This window comes from Phalangium opilio, unplaced genomic scaffold (assembly GCF_054372755.1).
Source record: "Phalangium opilio isolate 3A_F unplaced genomic scaffold, DU_Popi_V2 ptg000002l_1, whole genome shotgun sequence".
Lineage (NCBI taxonomy): Eukaryota > Metazoa > Arthropoda > Arachnida > Opiliones > Phalangiidae > Phalangium > Phalangium opilio.
Genome location: NW_028324144.1, coordinates 6,476,140 through 6,488,255, shown reverse-complemented (window position 1 = coordinate 6,488,255; position 12,116 = coordinate 6,476,140). Strand labels below are relative to the sequence as shown.

Here is a 12,116-nt window from a genome sequence, read left to right as displayed (position 1 = left end):
AAGCCACTAACATTTAAACCAATGGCCGTCAAGGTGCTTACAAGTTAATGTGCATCGACACGAAATCCCTTCAAAATAATTAATTTCATGATAAAATGTTTTCGGAAAATGGAATTGTTCTTGAAAAAGCGGAGATATGCAATTTTTTGAATAAATTTAGAGGGAATAGATCGATTAAGAGTAAAATCAGTTGATTGAATTAAATAGTGATTAAGGATTAAACTACTAAAATTACTTAAAGAAAAATTTCAATATCTGAACTTCAGTCAATTGATAAACCTCACTCATATCGTTGGTTTTTTCGGTCTTGGTCCAAACAAAGACGTTTTTGTATAATTTCTATTTAGAACTATTCCTAGATGATTCCTCAGTTAAAACTCTAGCTGCTTCTCTAAACCCGAGTCTCTAATTTACTCATTTCATTTAAAAATATCAAAAACTGTTTTAAACCTTCTCCATGGTTAAAGCCGCTTGCCTTTTCTTGCCAACCCTGCTGGAAAAAAATGTTTCTCTTACTGCTGCATAAATCGCATGCGTAGGATAACTTCTCATAGCTAAAAATGTTTGAAAATTATGGATAAATAAAAGCCGATGTTTATTAACTCGAACAATATTAAAGTAAATACGTGTTTATTATAAACAAACGTTTTACATCTGGAACTTGATTGATTGTCGTGAGAGTATTTTCATAATCCAAAAGATTTCAAAACATAATTTTAATTTTTACATTTATATATACCAAATTAAACTATCATTTCACAAAATTCGAAGCTGAATAATTTCATTGACGTTCTTCGCACTTTTCACAAATTTCCTCAATACTGTCAAAGTTTATTTCCTCGTGTATGGATCTAACTGTTACCAAACGCTTCCGGAATTTTAAAAAAACAACAAAGCCAATGAAAGCGACAAGAGTTGTGTTTCCCGCAATATGTAGAGTAAAAATTACAGTTGTCGCCATAACCTCGTGACCCTCGAAATCCCAAATTGGAGTGTCAGGAAATGGCGGGTAAATGATAAAACCAATCTGACAAAGCCAACTTCCAGTTACCAACAAAGCCAGGCAACGCAACCAAGTCAACATCGGAGTTTGCTTGTATTTCATTTCAAGTAGCAGGGCGATAGCAATTGTTGTCAGACTATATACTACTAGATTGTGCAATTGCGATTCCAGCATACGAGTATGGGCGTGTCTATGGTTGGCAAAGAGCAATGTTGTAACGCAGACGCATATTAAAAATATGGCGTAATTTGTGTGGCGAGGAAGGCGATAGCGACGTTTCGTGAGAATATCTGCGACACCGCTTAATGTCAAGAGGAAATACATTACTACGTGATGGCTGTTTTCGATTCTTTCTTTCCCTAAAAATGGATTAATAAAATTTGGATCAGATCTCATCGTGGATTAAACTTCTTGTTGAGCCGCTAAAGATTTTATAACCATGCATATTTAGTTGCTTTGAATTCATCGAGTCAAACACCCTACTTGCGGCTAGTATCGCGACTACGCATTAAACTACTTTACATTACCAGCTTAGGCAAGTTTCCAGCTTTAAAAGTACACTTCTTCTAGATAAGGCTCATTAACGTTCTTAGATTGGAGGCTATTGAAATTGTCTAAACAAGACGGGTAGGCTGATATGTCTTACCCCACATGTGTGCCATTTTCCTTGTTTTAGGGGCCAATGCTTGGGGGCTCGTACCTCCGAAATTAAATGTTTTAGAAGCCATGTTCACTAACGGCTCTTTCAGATGATCCAACTTTTTGACTCAGCTTGATGGGTCAAAAAGTTGTATCAACTTGCCCAACTTTTGCTTGGGGAAAAGTGAAGTAAATCCATCCGTTTCACAGGACTAAACTTTTACCTCCAAATGGAACTTTTTAAGCGCCACCTACCTTGGCACTTACGATATGACCCGCGAAAAAGGCTTTTTTTGTAATTCACTTTGATTGTCTAGAGAAATGAAATTAAAAAGTTGAGTCAGCAAAAATTTGATCACTGATCCAATTTTTCCTTGCCAACTTTTTTGGTGACTCAACTCATCCAGTGTCTATTCACACGATCCAACTTGTTGATTCAACTCGAGTTGACCCATCAAGCTGAGTCAAAAAGTTGGATCGTCTGAAAGAGCCTTTAGTCTGACCCAAAGAACACACCCATTAATTTATGGCAGACTTATCAGAAACACCCTGTATGTATGAAGATGTATATCGTTCACTTACTTCTTATTCCCAAAACTATCTCACCAGTCATCAAAACAACTCCAATGATAATCTTGAATATTCCTTCCACTTCCAAACTGGGGCAACATTGGCAGGGGTAAGTTAACGTGCATCGAAATTTAAATTTACTTTTATTCTTTATTAGATTGGGGGACCTAGTTAAAAATACGTAATACCGAACGAAGCTGCCAGTGGTCCAATGAAGAGCTAATAAAATCAATCCAACTCCGGGAACAATATGTCCGAAGAAACCCGGGTAACCCATGTTGAGCACTGTACCTTCGATTGTAATCTCCTATTAAGCTAAATAGCTTCTCTTTCAAACATATTGCACGTACTCACTTTCAATATTTCTATGCTTTCCCTTAGCCATGTTATACTTCTACAATATGGATTACACTGCGCTACGGCGTACTACGCATAATAGATGTAGAAAATATTCGTACTGCTACGCGACCTCAGCTGGTCGTCCCTACGATTTTTTATTCATCAATATGCTTGGCTGACATATCTAGCACGGAGGGTTTTATGGAAAATTTTATTTATGTTGACTGCAAATTATGTTATTATATTATTATTATTGGCAAAAATTCTGCTTTTTCCAAAAATAAAAACGGGAGATGGTTGAATGGTTTTAACCAGTTTAAATCAACGGTTAAAACGGGTAAAAACCACGAATAATAAATTTTGAATGAAAATGAAATTAAGATACTTTTAATGATTTTTTAGCAAACAACAGTTTTTTTTCGCTTTGGCTTATGAAGCACATGTTTTATTTTAATATATATGTGATTTTATTTCTGTTTAGAACTATTCATGTGATTTTATTTCTGTTTAGAACTATTCATGTGATTTTATTTCTGTTTAGAACTATTCATGTGATTTTATTTCTGTTTAGAACTATTCCTCGTCCTCCACCTAGCTTCTTCTCTAAACCCGAGTCTACAATTTACTCATTTCATTTAAAAAATATAAAAAACAATTTTTAAACCTGACTTTTTTCACCATGGTTAAAACCGGTCTTACCTTCCCTTACCAACCCTGCTGAAATAAAAAGGTTTTCTCTCCCTTATAATTGCGTAAATATAGTGCACTTTGTACATTGTTAGTACTGGTATAACACCCTGTGTTTAGTGTGTAAAACGTTTTCACGACTGTCGCGTGATTATTCACATTCAGTGTCATGTAACTGCAAACAACTATAAGCAGTTGTGTTTACAGTTTAACGACGATAGTTCAAATAAACACTTAAATAATGTTATTTAATTTGTCTTTGGTTCGATAAAACAAATAAAAGAAAACTATTGGTATGATTGGTTGCGACTAATTAATAATTCAGCGGTTTTCCCCACTTCATTAATTAAAATTCGTTGGAATTAATGTATCTAAATTTCCATAATGAATGATGGCTTAAGAGAGAAATCGTTTTCTTTTAAAATTGAAGTATTTTGCGCTAAAAATTAAAATCTTTCATCAAGGTTAACGGGGGCTAGGAATAGATAGGCGGTAGGTTTTTTTTTTCGATTTGAGCGTGAGGAGCTTTTCAATATCCTAAATACCTGTAATATTTTTAAATTTACCGTAGAACGTAAGGTAGCCAGACGTACGAGAGTTGCTTAATTTCTCAAATGTATCCCCTATATCAGATTGAAAAAAGCCATCTAGTGTTTCTATTGTGCTAGAAGAACACACACAGTAAGAGCAAAAATTCTTTGTGAACATATAGTGCACTGGGCCAAGTAAAAAATTACTTTTCAAAAAAATCTTGAATCCAGTTGTAATTGAAATTAAAAACTGCAGTAGGCAATTATTATAGTAAATAGGGAACGAATCATGGATTTCACCGACGCTGTGAGAGTACGCCAATGTAGTGTTCTGTATGGTAAAGGAAAAGACTGTGAAAAAGCATTGGATGCAGTAAATTTAACTGTTCCTTCAGGCGTCATGTAAGTTCAAAGCAAAGATATAATTTTTATTTTTAAGAAAGGATTTTTTTATCGAGGATGTTTACTTTCATAACTATAACTATAAAATTTTAATAAACTTGGTTGTAATTATATATTACTCAAATCACTATTTGGATTAATCAAATTTATTAAATCAGAATGAAACTATATTTAACATTTTTTTACAACAACTAGATCAAGATTGATTGTATTCTGAGCAACCTGATACTAATTAATAAATGAATAATTTAATACTGTTGTTTTTTAATATATTGTCTCGTCTATGATCCTTTTTGAATTTCGATATTTTAAATTGCAATATTGATATAACCAGTTTTTAATTTAAATCAATTCTAAAATTATGGATCAAAATAAAATCAATTCTAAAATTATGGACCAAAATAAAATCAATTCAAAAATTATGGATCAAAATAAAATCAATTCTAAAATTATGGATCAAAATAAAATCAATTCGAAAATTATGGATCAAAATAAAATCAATTCTAAAATTATGGATCAAAATAAAATTCCATATTATAAATGCACACGTTATCATACATAATAAACTCTGTGTATAAATCAGGCCTTTATCGCCTGAAATTGAGATCTTTTAAAACATAAAAACCTAATCAACCGTTACATTCAATATTCTTACATTCAAACTGGAGTTCGAATATTCTTACATTCAATGTAAGAATATTCGAATTCCAGTTTAATTATAAGACAAAATTATGAGTTTGTTGAAACTTAATTTGCATTTGAAATAATAAAACTATAATATTGTAGATATGCCTTATTGGGTCCTAGTGGATGTGGGAAAACAACCCTTCTTAAAACTATCACTGGTAAATTGAAAGTGAAGTCATGCGAGGAGATCTCTGTGTTTGGAATACGTCCTGCTACGAAGGATTCATTAGTGCCTGGGCCCGGCGTTGGTTATATGCCTCAGGTAATAAAAAAAGATGTAACTCAAAATCTCAATTTTTAATCCATAATTTACGCCGTATTTCCTAAACTACCGGTAATTTACGGACGCTGAATTACCGACTCGCATTTCTACTAGAATATTACAAAACATTTTTGACATTTTTAATTTGAGTGCGTCAGCGATATCTAAAATTATTTGATTTCAATAAAAATGCATTTATCGATTCTTTATTAATTAAAAGACCTTCATGGATAAGAACTATTTTTTCATGATTTAAAATAATAACTTTGATTCTCATTTCGTCGACAAACCAAGAGGTAGTTGAACGTGTATAGAACATGTCTTAACTGCATGGAAGCGATTTGTCCTTGGGCCCTTACATTAAGATTCTCTCAAAAAAGGCGCGCTTGTGCAGGAGCCCGAAATTATATCCACGCGGAGAGAATTATAAATTGGGCTGAAAAAGCGAATACAACACTTCACGATTTTATTTCACACTATATGACAACTTAAAATTTTCAATACATAAATTCGATGCCAATACCCGTACAAACACTGACTTTGATAATATTAATTGTTTTATTGTATTAGTGTTTTTCCATTATAATTTATGTGTTTTATGGTTTGAATTACTTGATTGCTATGTTTTGTGAACTTTCAGAATGCGGTTTATTTTAATTTATTTGCTTGGTACTGCCATGTACTGCTTCTAAATGCTCAAGTATATTTTTCTTTTTAGTTTTCCGTTTCAAATAACCGAAGATCATAAATAATACTTTAACTTTGAATATATATTACCATAAGTTCATAAAATATGTTCCATAAATTTGTCACTGGTTAATGAGAGCTTGTCATGAAGTGATGTAGGTGAAACGTCATAGATTCTCGTAAAGCAACGAGTGGTGAGACGCTGTCAAAGGCTTAGTACAGACTAAATAGTAAGATAGTCTGCAAAACCTGCTGTAGTCAATTCTCGCTTGTCGTTCTCTAACTAGCTCTCAGTAAGTCTCTAGCATTACGAAGTATAGGTAGTGTCATCCTTATGGAACATATCTTATAAACTTATGATATTATTTTTAACCCTCCCTCGATGATTTTCGTTGAGTTTTTTTTAGTATAAAAAGAGATTAATTACACCAAATTATAAAAAGTGCATTTTGCAAGAATAACATCTTTAAAACCCAAGCCACTATCTCAGCGAAAACTAAAAGAAAAGAAAGCTTTTTGAAACGAAACTTGAATAAGAATTTTTATTTTGTTTATTATCTTGTAAAAACTATAAATCTCTTGATACTGGTTTTAAACTTCAAAAACTTTTCAAACTTTTATGGACATTATTTTCTTTATTTTTTAAACTCATTAATTAAATTTTAAATTGAGTGTTATAATGAATATTTTACTACAGTGCCAAGTAACTGGTCAGAAACAGGACTAAAAGTAACATATCATCATGATAAGCGCAACGAGTTCCAAAATCAACATATAGAGAAAATAAAAAAACAAAAGATAGAGAAAACGTTTTGCAAAGTAGAAGTTACGGGCGAGGTTAGGTTAGTTAGTTTAGAAAATGAAAAAAATTAAACATACTTAGTTACCAGGGAGAGGGATTCCAATGGACCGAAAAATCCAAGGGAAATGCCATGAATGATTAGGAAATCAGGGTCGTTGCTGTAAGAGCATAAAGCAGTAATTTTTAGCAATGTTAATGCTACTATGCCTTGAAATCATGCGTTGAACAATATTGTTAAAATCCAAGGGGTTCAGTTTATTGTTAGGGATGGTACTATAGCTTCCAAAATTCGCGCTTCAGTAGCCAAATTGTTAAAATTATCATCCTTGAATACGGTATGGAATATCGGGTCGTCATGAGCGTGGTGTTCAACTTCAACAAACAAATGTCAATTTTTGCATTTTAAAGTCGTTATTAGGGTTCATACAAACCTGGAAAACTTAGCGAAATAAATAGTTAACAGAAATGTAGCAAAAACGCAGGAGAATTTCGAATTTTCAGTATAAAATTTATGAAAATTAGGGAAATTTGCGAGGTTGGAGTAATATTGCTTCATCTATAAAAAAACCACTCTCGTTTTTATTACCCCATATATCGGAAAAAACCTGGAAAACACAGGCAAATATATAGAAAGAAACCTAAAAAAGTCGGGGAAATCGGTTATTGAACCCTGGTTATGCAAACCCTTCTATAATTTACTTTAAATTTTAGTTCCCTGCTAACAGTGACAATGCCTTTGGTGTTTCATCCTATGATTACAATCTTAACCTTCCTTTTATCATGAAATTAAAAAACTTAATTTTTATTAGAATCTAGGTCTTTACGAAGATTTGACCACTGAAGAAACAATGTTCTTTTTCGGCCGATTAAACCAAGTTCAAGGGTCAATTTTAAGACAAACTGTTTTAGAAATAATGAAAGTTTTGGAGCTGAAATTCAAAAAGGAACTAATAAGGAATTTAAGGTAAAAATTCATTTTTATTGAAATAAATGATGAATTGTTTCTCATATTTGAAAGTATATAGCGGTGGACAACAAAGGAGGGCCTCATTAGCAACTGCCTTATTGCACAAGCCGCCATTGCTATTACTGGACGAGCCAACTGTGGGACTTGATCCCCTACTACGAAAGAAAATTTGGACATATCTTGTCAACTTAACTGAAACGATGCAAACAACGATCATTATCACGACGCATTATATAGAGGAGGCCAAAGATGCCAATATCGTACGATCAATTCGTAATTTTGAAACTATTTTAAAATGATTTAATACTTAAAAAAACCTTGTACTTGATAAAAGTCAACTTGTTAACTTACACAAACGATAGCTTTCAATTACCAAATCGAAAAAACTTCAGTTTGTCTATTTGTTTTGGAATTTAATTATATTTACAGATTGGTGCAATGAAAGAGGGTCGAATTTTGATTGAAGCGAGTCCATCCCTTATAATGAGAACATTCAAAGCAAATAATTTAGAATCCTGCTTTGAAAAAATGTGGGTTATGGATGAGTTCAAGTTACAAAAGAAAATGGTAAGAATTTTTGGATAAAATCCTTTAAAATCATTTAGAAATGGATAACTCTAGAGATATTTGTAGAAAAGTCTAACTAACAGTAGCTAATATAAATTGTGATAGTCTCAAGAAGTGACACGTGTAGGTTGTCCGTAATTGCGACGGCCTATATTTAGTAACTTTAAAACAATTTAATACTTGAAAAACCCTGTAGGCCTACTTGAAAAGAAGCCAACTTGTTAATTTACACAACATATTTAAGTTCGATTACCGAATCAAAAACACTTCAGTTTTCTTAAATTTTTGGAAATTCATTATTTTTAAACCATTCTTAAGGAACTTTGCTATTTAACTATAAATTATCGTAAATTCTTTAATCCCACTTATCCATATTTGAAAAAACTCTTTAACTAAACACATAACGTATTATCGCGCATAGTTTAATAATTTAATGCGACCTTTCCAATGCCTTTTACATCAAATCACTTCCCTAGGAAGAAATCGCAACTTTGGAAACCTCAGAAATCACTTCACCTACCCAAAAGAAGGAAGCAAGCCGAGTCATCGACGAATTACACAAAGTTTCCCAATTTTATCAGCATCTTAACCGAGTTACCCAATTGGTGAAGAGAAATATCATTTTGAGATCTAGAAACATCCCAGTAGTGTTATTTCAAATTTTCATACCAATGGTATCGCTTATATGCTACTGCACTGCTATTGTACACCATTTCTCCGGAATCAAAGCGGGAATAATTAACGAAGAAACCCCACAAAATCTATCAAATCAGTTCATTGATAATATTGATAATGACCTCATTTCATACGTAAGAAAAAAATCAACCTTTTATAATTTCGTTTAACTATACAGAACGTCTTTCAGAACATGTACAATTTCGAAGATGGAATTCAATCGGTCGTATCTGGAGTGAACCACGCAGTTTTACAAATAAGGGATAATTTCACAGATTGCACTAACAGGCGATTGGACATGGGCTTGGATGTTGATAACGAAACTCTGATATGCAGTTCTGTCGCCGCTCATTTCGATAACACAAGTAAGTTGGATGCAAACAGAAGTAACAGAAAGTGAGGTGCTGCGGTGGATGAAATCCATACGCAGTTCCTAGTATGAAATTTACTAAGCGAAAAGTTGTTTTCTCTCTAACGTGTTTAGTCGATCCAGTAGGGCTAATGAGTTACGCTTTCCACATACTAGAATACTTTTGGTCCTTGGTGATTATCAAGATTTAAAAACTCCGGTTTTTTTAAAAAAAACCCCAGCCCACCGGGTTTTATTGGGTATTTGAAATTATTTTCGGTTTTTTATCTTTAGCAGTAGCGTGCGTAGTAGAAATTGTCATTTAAAAGTAACTGCTGAACAAAAAAGTCTTAAAATGTTTCATAAGAAATAATAAATAATATTAAATGCTACTTTTGAAGTTAAAACAACAATTATCTTTAAAATGAAATTTTTCTAGCATTCAAATTCATCAAAATGGAAGATCTTAGTGATGGATGGGTTTTTATGGTGGGTAAAACCCAATAAAACCCGCGGGTTTTTTAGGTTGATTTTTAATTCGAACCCTGGTGATTATAGATTTTGCAGTAGAAACCTGCAATTGTAATTGGGTTTGAAAGCATATTTGAATTAGTATTAATACGCGAGTTTCCCCCCAAGTAAATAATGGTTTTTTCGACTCATTACGACTTATCGCTCTGCTTATAACCTCACTTTCTTTTGTTTCTATTTGTGCCTTTGATAAGCCCTAATAATATGCTAATTTACCGGAATTGTGATTATTTTCAGACGCCCAAATTTATTACGCCCTCTATCCATCATTTATAAAATCAATGCAATCTTTTTACGAACAAATATTTATTAATCTCGGAAAAACACCTTCGATGGCAAGATTACCCGTCGAAGTAAGCAAATCATATCCGCGAAAAACGTGTATGGCAAGTGAACGGTATTCTGCAGCGGTGCTGTAGTATGCCAAAAAGTTAGAAAATTTCTCGTTGACCTCATTTGGTTTTATATATCTGTCCTCTAAATAATTTATGCTCCACTTTTTAATCGGCAGAAATTCTTATCAGTATGTAGAAAACGCCAATTAATTAAAGTGACTACTACATAAGCTATAATTTTTATTGTCGATTTTGCCGTGTACAGTACGGATACGTTCAAAATGTGATTTGTTTGGTTATCAACGGAAAAAATTTAAATCTTATTTTTTCAATTTCAGTTTCCAGAGTTAATTCTTGACAAATCCGACAAAGGTGTAACGGAATATACAATACCCGGTCTCATTTTAATGAGTTTACACTTTGTGGCCGCTGGCTCGACCATAATTATCGTTACCGATAGCCAGAGAAACGGTTTGGAAGAAAGGCTATGGACGTCTGCCGTAGGATGGAGTGAAATACTTTTGTCATACATAATTTCCGAATTTATCTTCATTGTCGCCCAAGCTGTGCTACTCCTAGTATATGTTTTCTACATTTACCAAATAACATTACGTGGATCCATATTCCTGATTCTATTCTTAAATCTGGCTGAAAGCTGCACGGGAATGGGATTAGGTAAGTATAAAAGTACCATTACCCAGCTTAATTTGATAAAACATAATTGAACCAATCAGTGATAGAGTTTTTTCATGGATGTCTAGCAATAGCCATAATAAGCAGCTAGATTCTGGAAAATGCAATAAAATTTACTGCCTACTGGCAAAAGAGAAATAGTAATACCAACAATCGCGTATTAATCATCCCTAGGTTACGCTGGCAAACCCATTTACATGTGCTTAATTAGATTTGTTGAATAAAATCCATACACAGAAAAAACCAAACAATTCTACGTAGAACTATTTCCGTCGGTGATATAAAATATTGTGTTAAAATAGATGACGCATTAGTCGAAAACATCATATTTGGCCCGAAGTGTCTCTCGTTCAGTTTTTCCTATTTGCCTTAATTGATTATGGTCGCTTACGGTGTTCATGTAACATTTTCTGCTTTCTATATTTTTGACAGGATTTTTCTTGTGTTCATTACTTCCTCGGGAGAACGCAGCTGCCGGTATAACCTGTGTTTTTTCACTGCAGTTGATTCACTGTTTCACAAATGGTAGCTTCAGTTTACTTAAATCAATTAGGTTTACTTAAAATAATTTCATAATTTTTTTTCTAAGGTATTATTTGGCCATTGGAAGGTATGTCAATACCATTAAGAACCGCTGCGAAGTTTTTACCTCTATCAATGCCAATAGAAGCTTTCAAAGCTATCATGTACCGTGGTTTTGACTTTAAAAATCTAACAGTCATTTTGGGTTTTGTGTCAACTGGTGCGTGGTTTATAATTTATTTCGGACTGAGTTTAATAATTTTCAAATACCGAAAATAATAGCCATTTTTAAATATGTTTTTAAAATACTTAACGAAGTTTCATATTATACTACTTCCAACTGGATAGTTAGTATCCATAATTTAGCTTTTGTAATTTCAGCACTGTTAAAGTCTTTCGTAATTGAATATACCTTATCCAAAAATAATAACTCTTCAAAAAAATCGTATGGACAGATTAATTAAGTCAAATAAGACCCTTTTGCAAGCACGTGCCCAAATTCTTTCGTCTATGCTACTGGCATTGTCATATTAATGAGTCTTACTGAACATTTCGCGTGATAAATATCTTACTGAAGGAAATTCATAAAAAATAAAAATTACATAACGACAACAAAGGAATTATTGTTAGTTTTTTTAAATATAGTATTTTTTAGCATTTTATCAGAAACATCTGATTTTGATATCAAAAGAAAGTTTTTTAAGATTGCATCACATGTTCAGCATGTATTATGTATTGGTAAATGAGATATTTTCAATGCATCAGCAATCTGGAACAATGACGCTTTTAAAAATCTTATGCAATTAAAAAGTAAATAAATTATAAAGTGTTTAACAGAGCTGCCACATATATTACATTTTAAAATTTTC

General features: G+C 32.7%; 3 protein-coding genes across 3 annotated transcripts; 2 read left to right on the top strand and 1 right to left on the bottom strand.

Annotated features, from left to right (window-relative positions):
• Positions 1–781: 781 nt before the first annotated feature.
• On the bottom strand, positions 782–1,399 carry LOC149718466 (transmembrane protein 45A-like). The gene has a single exon (XM_089860938.1). It carries the CDS (start codon positions 1,397–1,399, stop codon positions 782–784), a length of 618 nt encoding a protein of 205 aa, XP_089717064.1.
• A 2,658-nt stretch (positions 1,400–4,057) lies between these two features.
• Positions 4,058–9,673, top strand: LOC149718465 (ABC transporter G family member 23-like). Its single transcript, XM_089860937.1, has 8 exons — positions 4,058–4,170; positions 4,957–5,119; positions 7,418–7,572; positions 7,634–7,835; positions 8,005–8,142; positions 8,619–8,951; positions 8,996–9,182; positions 9,606–9,673. The coding sequence occupies exons 1-8, from the start codon at positions 4,058–4,060 to the stop codon at positions 9,671–9,673; spliced, it is 1,359 nt and encodes a 452-aa protein (XP_089717063.1).
• Positions 9,674–10,263: 590 nt separating this feature from the next.
• On the top strand, positions 10,264–11,544 carry LOC149718464 (uncharacterized). Its single transcript, XM_089838829.1, has 3 exons — positions 10,264–10,707; positions 11,158–11,250; positions 11,315–11,544. Exons 1-3 carry the CDS (start codon positions 10,440–10,442, stop codon positions 11,524–11,526), a joined length of 573 nt encoding a protein of 190 aa, XP_089694955.1. The 5' UTR covers positions 10,264–10,439; the 3' UTR covers positions 11,527–11,544.
• Positions 11,545–12,116: the final 572 nt, after the last annotated feature.

Coding starts and splice junctions, on each gene's coding strand:
- LOC149718464 (XM_089838829.1), top strand. CDS start 10,440: ATGAGTTTACACTTTGTGGCCGCTGGCTCGACCATAATTATCGTTACC. Junction 10,708..11,157: donor CTGCACGGGAATGGGATTAG/GTAAGTATAAAA, acceptor TATTTTTGACAG/GATTTTTCTTGTGTTCATTA. Junction 11,251..11,314: donor GATTCACTGTTTCACAAATG/GTAGCTTCAGTT, acceptor TTTTTTTCTAAG/GTATTATTTGGCCATTGGAA.
- LOC149718466 (XM_089860938.1), bottom strand. CDS start 1,399: ATGAGATCTGATCCAAATTTTATTAATCCATTTTTAGGGAAAGAAAGA.
- LOC149718465 (XM_089860937.1), top strand. CDS start 4,058: ATGGATTTCACCGACGCTGTGAGAGTACGCCAATGTAGTGTTCTGTAT. Junction 5,120..7,417: donor GCGTTGGTTATATGCCTCAG/GTAATAAAAAAA, acceptor AATTTTTATTAG/AATCTAGGTCTTTACGAAGA. Junction 9,183..9,605: donor CGCTCATTTCGATAACACAA/GTAAGTTGGATG, acceptor AAATTTTTCTAG/CATTCAAATTCATCAAAATG.